Source organism: Chiloscyllium punctatum, chromosome 5 (assembly GCF_047496795.1).
Source record: "Chiloscyllium punctatum isolate Juve2018m chromosome 5, sChiPun1.3, whole genome shotgun sequence".
Taxonomy (NCBI): domain Eukaryota; kingdom Metazoa; phylum Chordata; class Chondrichthyes; order Orectolobiformes; family Hemiscylliidae; genus Chiloscyllium; species Chiloscyllium punctatum.
The window spans coordinates 145119475-145143992 of NC_092743.1; the positions used below are offsets into that span (position 1 = coordinate 145119475).

General features: G+C 41.5%; 1 protein-coding gene across 5 annotated transcripts in view; it reads left to right on the top strand.

Annotated features, from left to right (window-relative positions):
- tox (thymocyte selection-associated high mobility group box) overlaps positions 1 to 24518 on the top strand; it is a 549408-nt gene that overhangs the window by 417164 nt on the left and 107726 nt on the right. For all 5 annotated transcript variants that reach the window (XM_072571585.1, XM_072571583.1, XM_072571584.1 and 2 more), the window contains one exon: positions 24017 to 24259. In XM_072571585.1, the coding sequence (XP_072427686.1) occupies positions 24017 to 24259 (243 nt within the window). The remainder of the gene's footprint in view (positions 1 to 24016; positions 24260 to 24518) is intronic.

Sequence of the window (24518 nt, forward strand, 5' to 3'; positions counted from 1 at the left end):
GTTGCAGGAGGGGAGGGAGGGTGAGGGTAGAAGTGTGGGAGATGGGGATCAGACCTGGTTAAGAGCCCTGTCAACAACAGTCCTGGGGAATCCTCAGTTGAGGCAGAAGGTGGAAATTTCAGAGGCTCCCTTGTCAAAATTGGCATCATCAGAACTGGGAGATGGGTGAACTGGGAGATGGATGAACTGGGAGATGGATGAACTGGGAGATGGATGAACTGGGAGAATGGATGAACTGGGAGATGGTTGAACTGGGAGATGGATGAACTGGGAGATGGATGAACTGGGAGATGGATGAACTGGGAGATGGGTGAACTGGGAGATGGATGAACTGGGAGATGGGTGAACTGGGAGATGGATGAACTGGGAGATGGGTGAACTGGGAGAATGGATGAACTGGGAGAATGGATGAACTAGGAGATGGGTGAACTGGGAGAATGGATGAACTGGGAGATGGGTGAACTGGGAGATGGATGAACTGGGAGATGGATGAACTGGGAGATGGATGAACTGGGAGAATGGATGAACTGGGAGATGGATGAACTGGGAGATGGGTGAACTGGGAGATGGATGAACTGGGAGATGGGTGAACTGGGAGATGGATGAACTGGGAGATGGGTGAACTGGGAGATGGATGAACTGGGAGAATGGGTGAACTGGGAGATGGGTGAACTGGGAGATGGATGAACTGGGAGATGGGTGAACTGGGAGATGGGTGAACTGGGAGATGGATGAACTGGGAGAATGGGTGAACTGGGAGATGGGTGAACTGGGAGAATGGGTGAACTGGGAGATGGGTGAACTGGGAGAATGGATGAACTGGGAGAATGGGTGAACTGGGAGATGGATGAACTGGGAGATGGATGAACTGGGAGATGGGTGAACTGGGAGATGGGTGAACTGGGAGAATGGATGAACTGGGAGATGGGTGAACTGGGAGATGGATGAACTGGGAGATGGATGAACTGGGAGATGGATGAACTGGGAGAACGGGTGAACTGGGAGATGGGTGAACTGGGAGATGGATGAACTGGGAGATGGATGAACTGGGAGATGGATGAACTGGGAGAATGGGTGAACTGGGAGATGGATGAACTGGGAGATGGGTGAACTGGGAGATGGATGAACTGGGAGATGGATGAACTGGGAGATGGATGAACTGGGAGATGGGTGAACTGGGAGATGGATGAACTGGGAGAATGCAATGGAGTCTTTCCAGGAAGCAGGGTGCAAGGATGTATAGTCCAGGCAGCTGTGGGAGTTGGTTAGTTTGTAATGGGTATTAGCGGCCAGTCTATCCCCAGAAATGGAAACAGAGATGTCAAAGAAAGGAAGGGAGGAGTCAGAGATAGACCAGGTGAAAGTGAGAGCGGGATGGAAATTGCAAACGAAATTGATGAACTTTTCCAATTCTAGAGGAGAGAGGGAATCAAAAAGCATAAAATGTATCTGTGTATTACAGTGTCATTGCTCCTAATGATAGTTGGATAGCCATTTAAACTTGTGATAATTTGTTGTTATAATATAACCCTGGCTGGATACCACTGTTGATGACCACTTCCATCACTTTGCTAATGATTGAGAGTGGAGCAGTTGTCTATGTTGGATTTGCCCTTCTTTGTTGTGTAGATAGCAGTGATTTGGTTTTACTCAAACAGTTTGGCGAAGGGTGCAGCTGTTTCTGAAGCACAAATCTTGAGAACACTTGCTGAAATGTTGTTCGGGCCCACAGCCTTTGCAGCCTCAGGGCTTTCAGGTATTTCGTGGTATTGCATAAAACAAACAAAGATCAGTACAGCTCAGGAACACGCCCTTCAGCCCACCAAACCTGCTCCATCACATGATGCCTTTCTGAACTATCAACACCTTTAACCTCTACACGGCCCATGGCCCTCGATTCTCACCTATTCATGTATCTGTCAAGATGCCTCTTAAATGTTGCTATTGTATTCCCATCCACCCACCTCCTCTGGGAGCGCATTCCTGGCATTTACCACCTTTTGTGTAAAACACCTGACTCTCACATCTCCTTTAAATTTACCCCTTTTTATCTTAAGCCTATGTCCCCTAGTAATTGACACTTCTGCCCTGGGAATAAGAGTCCGACTGTTCATTCTATCCTGGTGCTTCTTGTAATTTTGTAAAGTGAATTGAATTGGTTGAAGACTGACATCAATGATGCTGGAGACCTTCGGAGGCAACTAACATGGTTCACCCACTTGGCATCTCTGGCTAAAGATAGATGCAGTTGCTTCAGCCTTGTCTTTTGCACTGATGTGCTGGGCTTCCCCATTGCTGAGGATCAGAGTATTTGTGGAATAATATCAAATATTAGTAGCCAGTTGATGTTACATTTACAACTTTGTCACAGACTCATCTTGTCTCTCTGGGCTGTTTCCATGACAAAGATAGTTTTTTGCACAGCTCGGTCAGTTGTCTGTCTCGCAGCCACCCCACTCCCCTCACCCGGCCCTATTAGTTGTCTGTGGTCTGGCTCCTACCTGTCAATCTGTCTGGTTGAAGTGACCATGCCAAGTGTTTCCTTTCAATGTAATTCGTTCACTTGCCAAACGGGTAACCCTTCAGAAAGGTCTGTGCATTTGGTTCGATAGTGAATCAGATGTATATCAATGTAGACAACAATCAAGATGATAGGTTTAGATAACAATAACTCACAAAACTGTGAAATTGGTTTACTAACTTAGTTTCACTGTCAGCATAATTTCATAGAGTCATAGATGTACAGCACGGAAAGAGACCCTTCAATTCAACTCACCCATGCCAACCAGATACCCTAAATTAATCCAGTCTCATTTGCCAGCATTTGCCCATGCCCCTCTAAACCCTTCCTATTCATATACCCATCCAGATATACTTTAAATGTTGCAATTGTACCAAGCTCCACCACTTCCTCTGGCAGCTCATTCCATACACGTACCACCCTCTGCGTGAAAACGTTGCCCCGTAGGTCCCTTTTAAATCTTTCCCCTCTCATCTTAAACCTATGCCCTCTAGTTTTGCATTCCCCTACCCTAGGGAAAAGACCTTGTCTATTTATCCTATCCATGCCCCTCATGACATTTTCTGTTGTATATTTCTCCAAATTTGTATGATGTACCAGGCTATTGGCAGAAAACCCGTGCCTGTAGAGAAACATTCGTTTCCCAGAATTGTTAACACTGAGCAAATCATAGATGTGAAAGGTTTTAATCACATATCCAAGGCAGAATGTGCACGTATTTCCCCCATTACTACCTGAATTTTGTAAAATGGACCCTAAAGCCAGCGATTATTAGCGAACTACCTTCAATACAAGAAGTGATACCATTTAATGGGAAGGCTTACGTCATGTTCTGATCCAATTAATATTCAACTCGTTGGTCACACTCACATCCCAAGAAGAGAAAAAAATAGGACCTACACCATTTTCAAATGTTATAAATTGAACAATGTTTAACATGTCAGTAACAGACTAAATAGTAAAAACATACTGTAAAACAGAAAATGAAAAATAAATAAGTCTTTCAGCATCTTAACAACTGTTGCTAATTAACTCACTATCATTCAATTCAAATGAGCAAACAAAGGGTAGTTCTGATCATGTGTGTGGTGCTTATTTCAGTGCTTTCTGATATTCAAGGAAAGCACAGCTGGTTTTTTGATAATGCCACCTTCAGCCAGCCTAAAAATCAGCCAGACATTTGAACCAGTTTCACTCGTCCTAATGTCCAGTACCTAACCTCTCAAAATAATTTGCCTTTGTGATCAGAAAGTACATACTCATATTCCTATTACAACTTGGTTTAATTTTATTATTCGTGTTTTCTGTTTCTTGAACGGGAACATGACATTTACTATACTGGTGTGCTATTGCAGAGATGCCAGTCCAGATAGGCAGTATACCTTTAAATCAGGTGCATGATATCATGATATGTAACACTCTGGTCTTCAGTCATGTTCTCAGTACAATAGACTCAGTGTAATGTGTTCAGTCAGTTCTGTGTGTGTAATGTACAGTAACATTGGAAAGCACCAAATCCTGACTATAATATTACAGCAATATAAATCATTAGCATTGTTAATAAACTTCACAACATCTATCTGAACACAGACCCTGATGTGGAGGTGCCAGTGTTGGACTGGTGTGGACAAAGTTAGGTGATGAAGGGAGGGCAGTCCAAAAGCTTGTGATTTCGAATAAACCTGTTGGACTATAGAACATAGAACATAGAAGAATACAGCGCAGTACAGGCCCTTCGGCCCTCGACTATAACCTGGTGTTGTGTAACTTCTGACTTTACCAACAAGAACTCGATCTTTGTCATGTATGTTACCTGAGTTAACATGTAGGAAAGCACTTCGGCCATAGTGTACTAGCAATGGTGTTTGACTTAGAAATATACCCCACTCTCCCCACATCATGGCAGAGTCAAATCCAAGGTTTGTGTAAAGATTTGTAACTTGGATATCGGTTGCCGTGGCTGTTGGTATGTTTGCCGAGCTGGGAAGTTGGTTTGCAGACATTTCGTCCTCTTCCTAGGTGTCAGCCTCAGTGCAGTGGAGCCGTCCGTGAAGTGCTGCTGTATTTTGTCAGTGGGAATTTATTTTGTTTCATTCCCCTTGCTTCCAGTTGCTGTTCCAGTTGTTCTTTGCAGTGGCCAGTATATTGGGTCCAGGTCTATAAGTGTATTGATGGAGTCTGGATGAGAGCCAGGCTTCTTGGAATTCCCTGGCTGTCCTCTGTTGGCTTGACCAAACTGCAGTGTCAAGTCCTCCAATAAATTGAATGATGGCCATAAAGATGTGGGGGAAAATTCTCAGATTTTAGAAGATCAATTTAAAGTTGAAGTTGAGTTCACAATATTTGGGTTCAAAGCAAGTAGTCGCTCTCTCGTGGCCAGGAGTATTTTTCCAGAGTAGTTCAGGGAATAAGTTAGCCCAAAAGGGAAGTGTAGTTTATGCAGGTTACAGAAGAGGAGCATTTGATGAGAAATCACCAGGCTGTTAGAAGCTGAAAACATCTCAATTCAGTTTGATGAGCGTAGGAGTAAGAAAATTCCACAGTTCAGAATCTGAGAAGAATCTGTTCAGTCAAATTGAAAGATCTGATATCGGGGGCAAGCTTTCTGTATTTGAATCATTGTGATGAGATTGTTTCAGGGAATAGGTTGAAACTTTGTTTTGCTGAGGTTTAAGAGGCTTATAACTTTTTGATATCTGGATAGTTTGATTTTTGTTTTCATCATTTGTGTAATAAACTGTATACTGTTGTTAAAGAAACCCTCACTTTTGTGTAACTATGTTTCAGAGAATGACCGTCACATTAACTAAAATCAAACAAAACCACGACCTATCCAGCTCGACTTCATTCTGACAGCTGTCTAGTGATATCTGCAACTGGAAGTGTAACACCAAGGAACCTCAAAATACAATACAGTGTTGCACTGCAGCATATCAAGGACATTTCTAAAATTTCATTTCTGGCATTCAATGAAATATTAAGGTATCTGCAACAATACAGCTTGCAGATCCCAGTCCATAATGCTATAAGCTATTGGAGTGTACGCAGGCCATTCAACCCATTGCTGTTAGTGAGAGATCACATCGTCAATTTGACTTATCACATGAACACAGTCAGAAAAGCTGAGGTTTTCAACTCTATCCAAGCCGAATTGTGTGGTGCTGGAAAAGCTCAGCCAGACAGGCAGCATCTAAGGAGCAGGAGAGTCAATGTTTCGGGCATGAGCCCTTCATCAGGAATCCTGCATCACTTTTACACACACACACACAGACGCACACACGCACACACTTTTCCAACACCCCACGCGTTGACTTTGATCTCCAGCATGTGCAATCCTCACTTTCCCCAACTCTATCCAAACGTACATAATAAAAGAGCAGCCTACACGATTACACCTCACAGGGCCAGTGTGATGGAACTTACTCTCCAGCGTTCCTGGATTGATCATTTGTTTAAAAAGCATGCAGAAATCCCAGTTTACCTGTTTTATTAAACCCAGGTTGACAGAAAGCATGAGATAGATTTCTGTACTTAATAAAGGGGGCTATTTATCACAAACAAATATACTTACAGATATACATTAACAGTTGATTAGAAATCTGCAGATTATTAGAAGCTGAAAATGTCTGAACTCCCCCCCCCCCCCCTCCCCCCATTATGAATCATAGAATCATAGGCCCCTACAGTGCAGAAAGAGGCCATTCGGCCCATAGCATATGCACCAACTTGCCAAAAAGCATCCCACCCAGATCCAGCCTCCTCACCGTATCCCTGTAATCCCGAATTCCCCTTGGCCAATCCGCCTAGCCTGCACAACTTCCATAATTCCAATAATTAAAACTCTTATAAACCCCTTATAAATCTGACCCCCTTATTAAACCACACCATGTGCACACACTGTCTCACACAGACACATACTCATACACACTCACTCATGCACATAGTTACACATACACTCAAACGCACTAACATACATGTTCACATTAACACACACACACACGCGCGTACACACACACACTCACACACACACAAATCAAGGGTGTTATGGTTGGAGGAAATAGGTGGCAAGACAGTTTTATGGTCCCTGTCCACAGAGTTCACTGAGATGATTATCTTGGTTTGTCAGAGTTTGCCGTTTGTCAATCTCTGTCTTACCCAAGTACTCTCACTTGCTTGTAGAAGGTACAGAGTAACTGGCTCACAACTTATAAAATCCTTTCACATAGTGATTGAAATTAGTGAGGGAAATTGGCTTTTTTCTCGTGATAGTGTCTTTTTTACTGCAGAATCAAGGACACCACCTTCCCTCCCAGAATTCCTGAGGTTGTTTGTTTTCGTGTTCATACCCATAAACTGTTCAGCTAGCTGGGGGCCAATCACAAAATTGGCAGGTAGAAGGCTTTGTTATTGATAACTGCTCACCCCACCACACCCCAATCAGCTGCTTGTTGGCAGCTCCAACCTCCTTCATAAATTGCCTGTGCACAGTGTACCTCCCCACTGCTCGAACAAGTCACAACACTAACAGCACGTACAATAAATGCTAGTGGATTACATTTAAAAAGCGCAGCAATCTCTCCACAAAATTTGGTTTGTGAACATTTTGGTTCACAATCAAAAAATGAAGAAAAATAAGATAGATGTGGTCTTTATCTACATGTTAAATGCAAAGATTGACACTGTTGCAAGTGCAAATATCATCGCTTTATGCATCTGATAAGTGAAGTACTCAGGAAACTTGCACAGTGTGTTGCAGTCAACACATGGTGAGCTACAACTGGTCTAACATCCCTTGCATTACCTGCTTTCAGTGACAGTATAGTCCTTGGTATGGAAACTTGAGACCTTCTATATTGTTGATACAGCAGGAGCAGGTATTATTAGCTTACCAGCATGCAGAGATCTACATATTACCATGGCCCATAGTGCGACAAACCAGCTTTGTAACACCAATGATTCCAAGCTACAATATCAAATCTATCCATCAAAAATTGAGAAAATCTTTCCTTCCACCCACGATTCCTTCTGATCTGTAGTACATAAATGTCACTGACATTTTTCATGATCAATAACATGATTGCATTCTGCTGACTGACTTTTTTTAATTTCAAAAATATACTTTTTTTCTTAAAAAGTCTATATATACATGGTCACTAAAGCAGTTCAGTTTGCACAGTCTTTGCATATGGAGAAACAAATTAACATTGGAGTTTAACTTTCCCAACTAGTCCAACAAACAAGCCCAAGCACATTTTAATCATTTGAGGTACTATTGACATATGTTTGAGGCAGGGGAGGGTCCAATAACTGAATGGACCTGCGTTGTACTTTGGCTGAAAGACCTCAGACAGTGGTCTTTCCCCACTGCGCTTTGGCAGCAGCTGCCCCAAGCCTTAGTACATACCTCAGCACGGAGTCCTGGACCTTGGAATGTTCCAGTCTGCAACACTCAGTCATAGTCAACTCTTTACTTTGGTAGACCAACAGGTTACAGACAGATCAAAGAGCGTCTTACCCCAAATTGATGGTTTTCCAGACACAGTCAATGTTTATCTTAGTGTGCTTTCCGGGGAGCAGACCATGGAGCGCAGAGTCCCACATCATGGAACCGCTCAGGATGAACCACAACAAAAATCACTGCATCTTTCTCCAGACTTGCTTTGCAAAGGCACATCCCAGAAGGAGGTGTGTTCTCTACCCCCCCCCAGAGCCACTTCGAGGGTAGTGTGCAATGGCACACGGAGACCGGGTGTACATGAGGGATCTGATGGAAGTGCCCTTCTCATCACCAGGCAAGCTCTGTCTTGGTACTTTCAGAATGTGATGAAATATTGTGCCCAATGGCTTTGAGAGTCTGCTCGAGGAACAGCCCAAGAGGATCCACCCTCTTCTTTTCCTGCAGGGTCTTGAGGACACTATGTGCTGACCACTTCCTGATGGACTTATGGTCAAAAGGTGTTTTCCTTTGTAAATTTCTCCATGAAGGACAGCGATACAGAACAGTCCAATTACTTGGAGCATTCTGCAACAGTGAGTCCACTCTGATACTTTGCAACACCAGGGACAGGTAGAATGACAGTACGTAGTGAAACTTGGTGCTTGTGTACCAAGGGTCTACGCACAGATTAATGCAGGTGACCATCAGAATAAGGGTGACATTGATTATGTTCTTCCTTCCCCCTTATCGGGAACTTTGTACATGGTGTCCCTGCAGACATAGTCTATCTTAGACCTCCAGGTGAGGTGGAAGATGACATGGGTGCCACACTTGTGTGTTGCGTGCTCCTCAACAAATGCTGTCTGACAACAATCTATATTGTTCTAGTACACCTTTTCAGGAAACGTGCAGGAGTTGGAGTATTTAACATATTACCTCTTTCCCTTCATTACCTTCAGTCAGATGGTCTCACAGCACACACCATTCACACAGTAAAATCCACTATAGCTAAGTGGCTTGCTAAGCTTCAGAGAAAGCTATATCCTGCTCCTCCCGGCAACCATTCACCCTCACTGGCAGCTCTGGTGTTTAGAAGACAGATCCACACATTTCTCCCTCCCACACTCTCAACATCCATCACTTGTGCCTGATACATTGTTGGAATGACTGACAAAAGGGGTACAAGAAGCATTATCAACAAGCAGTTATTCTAATCTGAACCAGGACAAAGCATAAGAATTTGAGATTTTGATCTGAACACATAGGTTCATGGCATGATACAATATTATTATGTCCAGCCCAGGTCATGTGGACTTGTAATGAGTAATGATCCAGTCCTACCTATCACTAACCACCTGTCACACAGGCTGATGACACAGATACCAAAGATATCATGCCTGACAACAAACACACAGTAGACGTGATATAGGTCCCTTCATGACAACAGATAGCTCACTGAATAGCGAAGCTATACTAACAGTCTAAGGACTAGATCTGGTTGTGTCATACATCAACCAATGTATTACCAAGAAAATGGCAAACAGAGTTTAATATAGATAAGGGTGAGGTCTTGCATTTTGGAAAGTCAAATCAAGGTAGGAGTTTCATGGTGAATGGTAGGGCCTTAAGGAGTGTGGTGGAACAGAGGGATCTTGGAGTTCGGTGCACGGTTCTCTGAAAGTGGAGTCCCAGGTAGTTAAGGCAGTGAAGGCAACTTTTGGCACACTGGCCTTCATCAGTCAGGGCACTGCGTAGAGAAGTTGGGAAGTTATGTTGCAGTTGTACAGGACGTGGGTGAGACCTCACTTGGAGTATTGTGTTCAACTTTGGTCACCTTGCTAGAGGAAGGATGTTATTAAAGTGGAAAGAGTGCAGAAGAAATTTACAAGGATGTTGCCAGGACTCAAACGTCTGAGCTATAGGGAGAGGTTAGACAAGATAGGACTTTTTCTTTAGAGGGTAGGAGACTTGGGGAGATCTATAGAAGCGTATAAGGTCATGAGAAGCTTGAAAGGGTGAAAGCACCCAGTCTTTTTTCCCAGGGTCGGGGTATCAAGGACTAGAGGGCACCAGTTTAAGGTTAGAGGGGAAAGAATAAAAGGAAAACTGAGGACAACTTTTTTACACAGAGCGTGGTAAGCATATGGAATGACTGCCAGCGGAAGTTGTTGAGAAGGATACATCAATAACATTTAAAAGGCATTTAGACAAACACAGGGATAGGAAAGGTTTAGAAGGATATGGTTCAACTGCAGGGAAATGGGGTTAGCATGCATGGACCAGTTTGGGCTGAAGGGCCTGTCTCTGTGTGGGCAGTTTAGCATAGCCAATTCACCTGGCTTGTGGAAGGAAACTGGAGCATTTAAATGAAACACAGACAGACAATCACCCAAGGCAGGGATTGAACCCAGGTCCCTGGCACTGTGAGGCAGCAGCGCTAACCACTGAGCCCACCTTGTGCTGTTACAACAATACAAATAGTCAGTGTTATTAAGAAACTTGAAGACATCTGTCTCAACAAGAACCCAATCTTGTGAACCCATTATCTATATTCTGGAAACTAAAACTAGGGCAACACTCAGACCTAGTATCATATGTGTTCAACCCAAGAAACCATGTCTTGGTGTCCCATTAGATTGACTTAGATTGATTTTCATCGTCTACAGGTGAATCTGAATGTACATTGAAGGCAGTTTCAGTCAATTCCCTGAGTCATAGGGAACAAATTACAAACACCTTATCTCAATTTGCAGAGAACCAACCAATTAAATCTGTTTGACCCGATGATCTTCCACCTTAGAGCTGACAAGTTTGGATTAATCAAGTTAGCATGATGCAGAGTAAGTCTCAACAAGACTGCACTAGTTATAGAAACAAATCCAAAATTTAGCAAAGTGACTACTGTGCAGTATCCCAGAGGTCTTTGTTACAAGAACAAAAACTGTTCAGGTTGTCTTAAATATTTTAGTGAAAATCAAACTATTTTCTTCAGGAATTTAAATGTAACCAGTGCAAAGAGGGATTCTAAGATGTACTTCAGTGGCTAATCCTTGCCTTCCCCCCTCCCCCTCCCCCCATACCATCATCAAAATCAGTTTATATTCCACTTAAATGTGCTTATTTTCTAATTTTTCACTTTAATTTTGCTTTTGGTAATGATAAAATAAATGTAAAATAAATTGCAGAATTATTTATTTTCTATAAATGGAGAACGCATTGTCAAAATCCCATTCATTGTAATTTTATTGTATAATACAGTGTGAAAATGTCACAATCAATACTGATAGTTTCAGCTACGACTGCAAATTGATTTTATTACGGGTTCATATTTCAGGCTACAAATTATAAATCATTTCACAGACTACTGCTGTTATGTCATTTTATGTTAAGGCATTTTTACAATGCTCCAGAGCACAACAAGTATTTGAAACTGTATTCAATTTTCAAGATCCAAATACACACTAATGAGGCAGCTGTCATGTTAAATGTTGTGTATCATTTAAATCACAGTGTCTTGAGAACTGCACTGTTGTGTAACCTGTTTGTTTCATATTTTATAAGGATGTCTTTTGAAACAAAATGAAATATATTTTGATAAAGCTTTTCTTCCTAAATGTATAGTTTTAAGTAAATGGCTCAAATTGATTTTAAAATTATATTTCAGTTTAATTTAAATCTTTAATATTTATGTATGTGTGTCTGCTGTATCTCCCATTTTGTATATTTACATTCGGGTTAGGTGCCTGTGTTTGCTTTAGCATGTGCCCATGAAGCACCATGTGAAATGTATTAGATTATATGCTATAGATATGGCAGCTTGGACCCTCTTGCGGTACAGTGCTAGTGTCCTTACCCCTGGACTAGGAGGTCCAGGTTCAAGTCCTACCTGCTCCAGAGGAGTGTAACAGCATTTCTGAGCAAGTTAATTTGAAAATATCAAAGCTTATGTATATCTCCCTTTAATACCCAACCTGATATTCTAATTCTCCTCTCTCATGTTTGCCAGCATTATTTGAAACAATTCATACTCATAAACCTGGTCTGCTCAAATATATGACATGGCCTTCTGTTTTTAATATTTGTTTAACATAGTATTTTATTTAATCCTTAAAGTTGAGGTCCAGATATACCATTTAAATATTCTTCATTGGATGTCAATCAAAGGATTGTTCTATGTGCTCTATTTTATTCCTTTTTGTAGTAGCTTGCCTGCGTAATGTAATTCTGCAAATCACAGTAATTACCTAACCAATAAATGATGTATATCAGACTTTAGTCAGGCAACTCAGTGAAAATGCTTCAAAAATGAAAGCAGCGATTAAAGCATCAGGTAAAATAGATCAAATATCTGATGTAATGCAACTGATCTTAACGCAGAATGGACATTCTGCAGGCAGTGGGTGGGAAGAACGACAAATCCTCTGAATTTGTAGCATGATTTGCAAGTTAACTCAGTGCCTCAGCTCTATAAAATTCCTGATTTGAACATGTCGGCTGCTACTTTCAATCTATTTAAAGAAACTTGAAAAGGGAAGTTGTATTTCTTAGCGTCAGATTCTTTGCAACTGTGAAGATTCTGTAGGTCGGACTGAATCAGGCAGCCACTCTTACATTTTCTCCTGGCTCACTGAAGGATGTGGTGGAGAAGGTAGGAATAGGAGGAAGACAGAGTTCTGAAGAGGCTGCAGGAGCATTAGCAAATCAGTTGTGCAGCAAGCCTGGACCGAAGGCCAGTTGCAGCAGCATCATGACTTGATGCTGGGTTCAGTGTAATCTGAGAGGCTACAACTTTCATCTGTCCTCCCTTTCAGCAGCACCTCACAACATTCATTTCACTCCCACCTGAGCACTCTCAGTAATTGACAGCTCCAACACACCCTTCAATATCACATCATTGAGACCTATTGACCATTATTCTGCTTCATTCAAACACACTCTTCCACCATCATACTCTGCACTAACTCTTCCATTAGAATACCACTTGCTCAAAAAACTCCTCCTCAAATATTCTTGAATTCAAGTTAAGTCTGGAAGGCTGTAAAATATCCAACCAGCAGCTGAGGATCTTCTTCCTTAAACTTACTTTGAAGTTCATTTGAAAAAGTTAGGAGGCCATAAACTCAGAAGTCAAATAAGAGCGGGGCACAGAATTAAAATGGCAAACCCACCAACACACTAAAACAGCAGCTAATGAACTTGAAAGACCCTCTACAGACAACAAGCAAAACTAATGTCATTTACGAAATACCGTGCAAGAACTGTAACAAACACTACATTGGACAAACAGGCAGAAAACTAGCCACCAGGGTACATGAACACCAACTAGCCCCAAAACGACATGACCCTCTCTCACTAGCATCCTTTCATACAGATGAAGAAGGACACCACTTCAACTGGGATAACACATCCATCCTAGGACAAGCCAAACAAAGACATGCACAAGAATTCCTAGAAGCATGGCATTCCAACCGGAACTCTAACAACAAACACTTTAACCTGGATCCCATTTACCACCCCCTGAGAAAAAAAACTGGAAATGACATCACCACAGGAAATGCCATCATCAAATCAAAGAAACCCAAACACATAAATAGAAAGCAGACTACACCACCAGTGTTTCATACGAAGGCTCACTGAAGATGTTACCTAATATGGTAATGAAATGTTGGAAAAAAAAACTTTCCAGCTCAGCGAGCAAACCTACATCCATTAACTGGCAAGTGATTGGAAACCCAGACTTCCCTTGTGAACTGAATGGAAACAAAGTAATCTCCCAAATGTGGATGTAATTAGGTACAAATGCAGCACATTCTTAACTAAATGAAGTACAAATAAATCTCTGTTTCAAATGGAATTTTGTATCTTAGATGGTGGGAAGTGATGAGTTAGAAGGGTAGGTTTCCTGCAGTTTCCCTGCATTTGCATGGCAAAGTGCAGCTGGACCGGGAGCTGATGATTGGAACAGGGTGCTGCGGGTGGAGAGGGGAGGGGAGAATGTCCTCAGTGTGCTGGGGAAAATGGAGGGTGATGATCTGTTGAATATAGAAACTGGTGGGTGGAGTGTAAGGATGTGAAAACCCCTGTAATGGAGGTGAACAGGTGAGACTGGAAAAGCTAAGAGTTAGAAATGGCAGTGATGCAGTCAGTAACATATGAGGACCAAAGGAACAGTCTGACAAAGAATCTCACACAAATCCTCCTAAGTGCCAGTATCCTTGAGTGAGAGGAGATGTCCTTCACTACAGTTTTAGTTAGCTGCAAAAACACAGTGATGGTGGGATTGGTCAGACCCCCACTTCAAGAACAAGTGATAGCCCATAGGCTATCCTGATGGGGACATCCTGGGAGATGGTTAGTGCAGGAAACTGTTAAAGTGGTGGAGAGTATTTAGTAACATAGCACATGTAGGTAGTGACAAAGTGGACTAAGGGGAGTATAAATTGAGTTGAGATAGGAAGAAATGAGTTCAATGTGGAAAGAATAAGAATTGGGTCTACAATATATTTGTCTATCATGAGGACGTGATACAAGTGGGCTGTTTATAACCAGGTTTAATGAGTTAGGAGACTGTGCGGAGAAGATCCACAACGGAAAAGGAACCAGTTATTTAGGATCACAGAATTATCCTAGCAACAACAATTGCAATGTTGGTTTGGGGTTAAATTGCTTTGCTAGACAACTGTAGAAATGAGTATCTGCAAGAAGAACATACTTTCATTCTGAATTTATAGGTGAATATTTCTGAGTTTATTAAGGGTTTACAGCATGGACATTGCTGCAGAGGGGTGTTTATGGTCATGTCCCTCAGGGAATATAAATATCATGGTAGTTAGCATTTGGAGAACTCTCACTACAGGTGCAGCCTCATACACAGTGAGAAGATTATCAGAAAATTAGCATAGTCTGCTACTTCCTGTTCACTCATTTCAATGGAGCAGATTCTCACTAAGATGAAAGGCACCACCAGGACCAATACTATTTAAGGAGATTTCCCTTGGCCTTTCTCCCCATCATGGTGGATTGAACAAATTCAAGGAAATGGCAACCCAGAAAAGAGAGCAACTTGGATTTATTGAAATGATCTGAGGGTTGAGGATCCTGGGATTTGATGAGAAGTGGGAGCAGCTTGAGTTGTATTCTCTTTGCACAGAGATGATTGGTAGACAGTCTGATAACAGGATGTTCCTCATGATAAAAAGAATGGACAAATTAACCATAGATAATTTTCATTGGTTAGTCAAGGAAAGACAGTGGGGCTAAATCAGCTAATTATTGGACACAGGTATAGGGCTTATGACACACAATTAACCCATGGCTATTGGCTGGGTTTACTCCAACATTCTGCCTGCCCATTTTATTCTCTTCCAATTTACAAATGGTGTTGTGTCAGAAAACTAGATTCAAGGTGACTTTTGCATTGACTGGAACATGGGGTCTGTGTGTGTGCTGCAGGGTTCAATGACAGCACAGTTACACATGAGGTCCACTACAGAGATTCAGATGAGGAAAGTAATGAGGCACGTACAGAAGGATGTGGATGGAAATGCAGAACAAAACACTTAATGCTTTGGAAAGCTTTCAACAAAACTAATGACCAACACAATGATAGTGAAAAGTCCAGCACCAACATGCAGCTGGCTTTGTGTAGAAATCTACCCTTTGCAGGTTAAAAATAGTCACCAAAGCCATTCAGATTCCTGTGAACTCAACCATCACATGGGTCCTAATGGCTGTTGTTACAGCTTCTATTGAAATACACGCAACATCCAATCAAAATCTGAGTGTTCCAGTAGAATCTCAGGCTGCTCTCTGACAAAGACAGTTTGTTACCACACCTGCCATCTATCCAGTCTTCCATAAGGCTTGCTGTGTGTCAAAGAGAACTGCCTTCCAACACATTGCTACACTTGCTGACATACTGCTCAGAGTAAACACTGGCTCTGATGGAAGGGTGGGGTGTGGGGTGGGGTGGCGGGTTGTGGGGCAAGGGTTGTAAGGGTCGGGCTTACACCAGTGGGGTTTAAAAGAATGAGATATAATCTTATTGAAATTTATAAGACCAGTCAATCAGATAAAAGGTGAGGGTTTTTCCCACATCCAGTCATGAATGATGGTGACAAGAAACAACAAACAAGAAGACGTTCCTTAACCATCCTCATTCTCAATGATGGAGGGGTCTACAGTCAGAATGCAGTCTGAACCATTCATGCCAGGTTCCTCAGGAGATCCCCAGTGTCACAGTCTTCAGCAAAGCTGATTTCCTCCACTGCATTGGAAAATCTGCTTCCTGCATAAATCCCTGACAAAATTCCAGGAATAACAATGAGCCATTGTGCTCCTGAAGTCTTTCTTTATTTTTTTTTCCCCTTTTTACATACATTATAAAAGCTTTTATGTTTAAATGTAGAGAGAAAGCAGAGTTAACATTTCAGGTCTGGTGACTCTTCTTAAGTTCTACAGGAGGGATCCCAAATGCTAGCTCTGCTTTCTCTGCACATATGCTGCCAGACCTCCTAGGTTTCTCTAGCAATGTCTGTTTGTGTTTCTAATTTCTAGCATCCACAGTTCTTTGGGATTTTAAAAAAATGTTTATATGTTTCACTTTCTTCAGTTTCAGAGTGGCTCAGTGGTTAGCACTGCTACCTCACAGCACTAGGGACCAGAGTTTAATTCCAGCCTCAAGTGCCTGGCTGTGTGGGTTTCCTTCCAAAGATGTGCAGGTTTGACCATGGGAAATGTAGGGATTGGGTGGGAGGGTCAGTGTGGGCTGAATGGACCTGCTTCCATGCTGTTATGATTCTTGGTCCTTCTTTGATGAATTCTGAAATGTTCCCAATCTTCATACTTATTACTTTTTTGACGACTTTGAACTCATGCAATCTTTAACCTCTTTTGTTAGCCATGGTTGACTCGCTTTCATGTTGTGTTTTGGTCCGTCAAGGGAATATAAATTTTTGAAATAATTATTCTTTAAATGCTAGCCATTGCCTGGCTTAGTGTAGTTCCCCAATCTACCCAAATAACCTCCCCTTCATACGTTTGCAGTTTTCCTTTGGTTAGATTGAAGAACAACATCATTTTCATACCTCATTGCAAACTCCACCATGTTATGGTGACTCATTAACAAAGGCTCCTTTATAATGAAATTCTGCAAGCGTTCTTACACTTACATTATACTAGATTTAAAATTACCTGTTCTCTAGTTGGTCCCACAACAATGTGTTCTGGAAAACCATGCTATATACATTCCTGGAAATTGTCCATAACAGCATTAGAGCAAATTAGGGTTACCCAATCCACATTTAAATTCAAATCTCCCATGATGATGGTATTGTCCTTGTTACATACACCTCTAATTTCTAGATTTAAAATGCCCTACACTTCTACTACAGCTTAGTGGTGTCACTACTCACATAAATGTTTATTGCTCCTTGCTGTTTCTTAGCTCCAACCAGATTGAGTCCAGAACGTCTGTTAACAGATCCTCTCTCACGAACACACTGACTTCACCATTTGGGAATTGTGCTATACTGCCTCATCTTCCTTCTGGTCTGTCTTTCCGAAATGTTGAATGCCTTGAGCGTTCAGTTCCCAGACTTGGTCAGTGGGTAGTCCCTCCTCTGAAATGGCCATTAGATTACACTTGTTTACCTCTATTTGGCCCTGAATAGCAAAGTGCTTTTCGTTACATAAAATAAAAAAACAAAATACTGCTGGAAATCTGAAGTTAAAAACAAAAAGTGCAAGTGAAACTGAGCAGGTCTGATAGTATCTGTGGAGAGAAACAGAGTTAACATTTCAAGTCCAGTGACTCTTCTTTAGAATTAACATTTCAGGTTCAATATGTTGGAACCTTCAAGAAGCACAGAAGTGTATCCCAGTGCTAGCTCCCATGGCCACTAATAGTGTAATCGTCTCTAACATTGTGGTTATATCAGATTCTGGATTAGTGGTGCTGGAAGAGCACAGCAGTTCAGGCAGCATCCAAGTAGCTTCGAAATCGACGTTTCGGGCAAAAGCCCTTCGTCAGGAATCACCTTTTTTACCTTGTGGTTATATCAGGTGACCAATTTCAATGGGAGTGTCCTTACTGGAAAATACACTTTTTTCATATGCTGCTTCTTGTGAGGTGATGAAGGTGAATCATTCCTTCAATATGCAGGGTAAGTATGTCCTCTTACTGTTAGGTTCCATCTTCCCTTTGTCCTTCTCCATCTTCCAGCAGCTTGTCCTACAGCCAGACTTCTCAGACCCCTTGGTATCATGGTAGCCCACAGACCCACCAACACACTAAAACAGCAGCTAATGAACTTGAAAGACCCTATACAGACAACAAGCAAAACTAATGTCATTTACAAAATACCGTGCAAGAACTGTAACAAACACCACATTGGACAAACAGGCAGAAATCTAGCCACCAGGATACATGAACATCAACTAGCCACAAAAAGACATGACCCTCACTCACTAGGATCATTATATACGGATGAGGATGGACACCACTTCGTCTGGGACAACACATCCATCCTAGGACAAGCCAAACAAAGACATGCACAAGAATTCCTAGAAGCATGGCATTCCAACCGGAACTCTATCAACAAACACATCGACTTAGACCCCATCTACCACCCCCTGAGAAAAGGAACAGGAAGTGACTTCACTACAGGAAATAACATTACCACAGGAAATGACAGCACCAACTCAAAAACCCCAAACATATCAATAGAAAGCAGGAATTTTCAGCAGTGCTTCACCTGAGGCTCACTGAAGCTGTTACCTAGTATGGTGACGAAACGTCTGGAAATGAACGTTCCAGCGTAGCGAGCAAACCTACATCCAAAACCTCAACTTGAGCTACAAATCTTCTCAAAACTCGCTAATCTGTAACAGCAGTTCTGTATACAGAATCCTAGAAGTCACAGACATGTCCTTCAGCATCTGCCACATCACTCCCTTTAAATTTTTGTAAATAGAAAGAAATAGAAAAGCATCAACCACTTGTAGATTCAAAGCAATGGCCAGAAAAAGATCAAACAATGATTAACCTAAAAGTAGTTGATGATCCCTTCAAATAACTTGTTTGAAAGATTGAAAGAGATCATTATTGGCTGACATATTAAACTCCAAAATGGTACTGCGGGTGTCATTCCTGAAGAAGGGCTCATGCCCGAAACGTCGATCCTCCTGCTCCTTGGATGCTGCCTGACCTGCTGCGCTTTTCCAGCAACACATTTTTAAGCTCTGATCTCCAGCATCTGCAGTTCTCACTTTCTCTCACTTCGGGTGTCAAATCAACATTGTACTAATGGCCTGCCCATTCTACATGTTTCTGCTTCTATGTGTGCACCTGCCTGCAACTGTCTCGTACTTGATATGGTTTTCTCTTTGAATGTGCATGAAAACCATGGGCATCATGTTGTAACTCTCACTTTATTCACACTCTACACAAGCCCTAATAAGTTCAGCTTTTTATTGATCAGATTACAATCACAAAACACTGAGGAGAGCTTTAAAGAGAGCCTTTAGGTATAGGAATGTGGAATGCTGTAACACAAGTAATGATTGACACCAAACTGAGTGCAGCAGACAGACAGATATCAGCTGATTACTTAGGAATATAAAAGAGGAAGCAATTAAAAAGTGAACCAGCCCAAGATTCTATGATTTTACGATAGAAAAGAAGAGTGATGTCACTTGGCCTTGCCAGTGGTGTGAATATCCCCTGATAAAATGATTGAAGAACAACAGGAAAACAGGACTGTGGAAAGTTAACCACAAGAATGTTGAAGATTCAATAAGGAAAAGAAGAGCTTAATAGTATCCCTCTAAACCCTTCATATACCCATCCAGATGCCTTTCAAATGCTGTAATTGTACCAGCTTCCACCACTTCCTCTGGCAGCTCATTCCATACATGCACCACCCTCAATGTGAAGAAGTTGCCCCTTAGGTCTCTTTTATATCTTTCCCCTCACACCCTAAACCTACGCCTCCTAGTTCTGGACTCCCCCACCACAGAGAAAGGACTTGTCTATTTATCCTACCCATGTCCCTCATGATTTTATAAACCTCTATAAGGTCACCCCTCAGCCTCTGATGCTCCAGGGATCGATCTTTTCTGTGCACAGCTTTTATACCCAGTCTTGCTTCAATGAGCAGAAGGTGACATCATGATAGAAGCAGGATGTATTTTTAGATACAGCAAGATTCCATAAAGAGAGGGATGAAATTCCTGAACAGTTAATCTAATTTAGGCAGTGACGATTAAAACTGACTGAGAAGCAAGAAATCTCAATGTAATGTGAATGTTATTGAACAATCCTTAATATCTACTGATTATAGCAAACAGTGTTTTGATTTAATGTTTCGGTTAAGATACAGCACCTTTAATACTGCAGCATTCCATTTAATGCAACTGATTGAAGGATCAGCCCGTTTATTATTAGCTGACTTAGACTGTGGGGCGTGATGCTGGACAGAATCAGACAGCTGTAAGTGATCTTCCAGCAGATGTCCAATGAAACCATGGGGAGGTATGGGGATGAGCTGCTGAGTGTGTGAGGGCAGGATGGCATGTTGGTTTGATGGACAGAGAATCTGTGAAAGGTGTTAGTGCCCTGGTCAAATAGCTGCCAGCATTGGGTGTAGATGGTGATGGCTGGAAGGAAAGATGCAGTCAGTTTGGCAGAAGGAAATGCTTGAGAGATCCCATGGTTCAGTGACACTTCCTGAAAGCTCTCCTCCAGGCTGCAAGGGTTAGGATCCTCTGTTCCTCATGGACAGGTCTGAATGGAAATGGCAGGGGTCATTGAGCAGCTATGGAGATACTGCATTCAGAACTGAAAGCATGGCATCAACCTTGATTGGCTCACCATATTCAATACACTGGGTCTTGCATGTGGAACAGGGGAGGGTTTTTTTATTTATTCATGGGACATGGGCATTGCTAGCTGGATCACATTCATTGTCCAGTCCTTGTTGTCCTTGAGAAGGTGGTGGTGAGCTGCCTTCTTAAATTGCTGCAGTCCACTCTCCAGTTGGTGGAGATGGAATGGCCACCCTTTCAGTGGTAATGGGGTCAAGGAATATCAAATCCTATCAGAGGTCCAGCTGCAAGATAGGCCCCTCGACATTATACACATGTACATTTTATATCTATATCAGACCACTGGGTTGCCCCTCGTTTGGATGTTAGTTGTGTTTCCACGGAGTGACTAATAGTGTCCATCCATGTGGTGGTGAGAGTTGACTTTATTGGGACAATGCTTTTGACTTATCTGGGTACTACTAGCGATGGTCTCATTTCTAGAGGTGAAATGTCCCACATATATCCAACATGTATTGGTAAACTTCCTTTATTCAATCAAGGACGTGGGCTCCACTGGCTGGGCCACTGTGTTTTGCCCATTGCTAATTGCTCTTGTGAATCTCGTGGTGAGCTGCCTTCTTGAACTGCTGCACACCATTAGGTGTAGGTATCACAGCTAAGGAGACAGTTCCAGGATGAGAGCAAATGAAGGAACGTGATGTATTTCCAAGTCAGGGCGATGAGTGCCTGGACAGGAAATTGCAGGGGGTGGTATTCCCTTGTATTTTCTGCCCTTGTCGTTCTACTCCTGGGGGGCTATAGATAGAGACTGAGACTGAGTGATGTACCAGCTCATAAGATCACAGGGGGAGAGGGATTGATTCAATTGTCACCAGAAACAAGTCCATCTTTACTTGCATCCACTGTGGGAGAATCTGCCAATAACAGAGAGCCACTTAGGGGTCTGCGCCCAATGTGTATAATACTCCTAAATCTTCATCTGTACAGAAATGGCGAGACAGACTTTCACATTGAATGATCAGGCAATTTGTTTGTAATACTAAAAACATTTAATTATAATCTCTTTTTCACACAAATTTACATTCTAAATACAAATATTTTAAAAATATTCTCTGTTATTCAAATAATTGAATGAAAAGATCCCTCAAATAAAAGATGATTTATCACTTGCAATAAATTAAGTGAAACCACATAGAAAGCCAAAAGTAAACAGAAACCTAAATCACAGGCTGGAAGGTAGAGGCATCTTCTCAATATTAACATCAGATAATATTTGCAAAGATCAGACCCTCCAACACCATCTGGAATGTGTAATTTGATCCAGCCTGCTGTAGAATAAATCAAGGTGCCTGCAATTTGTAATTGGATCTAATCATTGTCAGATGGGCTCAGGCACAACATTGACATACCAAAGTTCAAAAAATGCAGAGTATTGACACAAAAAGAGCTCATGAAAATACCCAGTGCTAATAAACAGCTCAGATATTGCAATCTGAAAATAAAAGTTTTCAATTCAGGCATCACTACAGGGCTCTGCTTAAATCACTAAAAGCTAAGTACAGTAACCTAAAGAAACAGCCACAAAATGGTATCATCTGGCCATTGGTACAAGTGAAAGAGCTGATAGTTACATTTACCTTTTTAGATTTACCTTCCTCCTCACTCTATTAGCTTAAACGCTGCTACAATATCATCTCTCAATATTGATTTCACAACTGGAAAGTCCAAGTTTCTCTAATCTTTCCTCCAAAGATTCTGTTAAAAGTGAAGGGGGTAGAGGAGATGTATGGTTCAGAGTTGAAATTTTAATGAACGTTTTTACCCAAACTCATCCATTTGAGGGGCTGCCAAATATGCCCCTTGGATAAGCCTCTTTGGTCTTCGTTATTCTGGCTCCAACACGTGTGGGTTTCTCAAAGAAACTAGAGACAGTATCCTGTATATCTGTTCATACTGCCCTGACTTATAATCCACAGAATCCATATAGTGTGGAAACAGACCATTCGGCCCAACAAGTCCACATCGACCCTCTGAAAAGCCTCATGCCCAGATTATTCCCGCTACCCTTTCCCTGTAACTCTGCATTTCCCATGGCTAATGACTTAATCTACACATCCCTGAACACTATAGACAACTTAGCCTGGCCAATCCAACTTGCACATCTTTGTACCGTGGGAAAAAACCAGAGCACCTGGAGCACAGGGAGAATGTACAAACTCCACACAGTCACCTGAGGGTGAAATTGAATCTAGGTGCCTGTTGCCCATCTTGTTTTTTGGTTACTCCATTGACTAATGTTGCATCTCGACACCAAAGTAAATTGTTCCATGTGAAGTGTTTTGAAATGTTTCTAAAAGATGGGATACGATAGACATTTTCTTTTAATACTGGCACAAATCTGAAGCACTTCCCAGCTGCCTGGTTCATTAACTCAGAGAGAAAGAGAAAATTCCTATTCAGCAGACATTAATTGTTTTGCATACATTTCATGCTTCTTTACAAAATGATGTTTATTTGAATTATACACTCTCCAGCCTTGTCAGTGCATATTTTTGCTACCACCAAGAATAGTTTTAATCACATTTTGAACATTTATTCTAATTCTCAGTGACTTGAAATAAACTATAATTAGCATATTTTATTTCAAAGAAAATCATTATTGACATAAATTTTCAAATTTGGATTCAAACTGTTACTTTAGATCTTAAATCAGAATTCCAGAATTGTTTGATTTGGCAAGAGCTGGGCAGGTCTGGATGTATCAAATGTGACATTTAGTCTCTGATACTGTCTGAGTTAAGTACTTATGACTCTGTCGAAAAGAAAGTGGTAAATTCTGCTTGATAGTATTTGTCAATACTATAAGTTTGAAACAGCATAATGAGTTACAATCACCTCATTGGCAATGTCATAGCGAGTATTCCTTTTTGCTAGAGGGACCCATGGTTTCTTTAGAATGGATTAGTGGTGCTGGAAGAGCACAGCAGGTCAGACAGCATCCAAGGAGCAGCAAAATTGACGTTTCGGGCAAAAGCCCTACATCAGGAAAGGGCTTTTGCCTGAAACGTCAGTTTCAAAGCTCCTTGGATACTGCCTGAACTGCTGTGCTCTTCCAGCACCACTAATCCAGAATCTGGTTTCCAGCATCTGCAGTCATTGTTTTTACCTCATTTCCTTAGAATGTACAATTATCCATAACATTCCTATTAAAATGCCATTTTATTCCACAGTCTTATCCAGTCCCAAACATCGGAGATGAGGATCTGGATATCCCTCCTATTACTCCTCCTACAATGCCAGATCATTCACTTCTTCACTTGGCTGACGCAGAATCCAGTTATCATACAATCTGCCACTCAATGCCTCAGAATGGGCTCCTTCAATTCAATCCACAGAACATGAATCTTCCTGCAATAACAGTCTCCAATATGTTAAACCAAGATGGAGCTCTGCTTTCAAACTGTCTGTCTGTGGTAGGTAATTCATTTGTTACTTTTTGGTCAAACAGCTTGTCAGAATTTCTCTAAGTAATTGATAATTCAAATCTTAATGTTTATAGTGATATATGTGATTTCAAATTTGTTTTAATATGCTTGTAATTTTTCACAATTTTGAGCATCTTTAAGAGGTCATACAGTAATTGCTAAATTGATATCTTATTTTTCTTGGAACTTAATAAATGTATTATGAGCAAATATGAACCTTAAAACAATTCAGCCAAAAATTATTGTT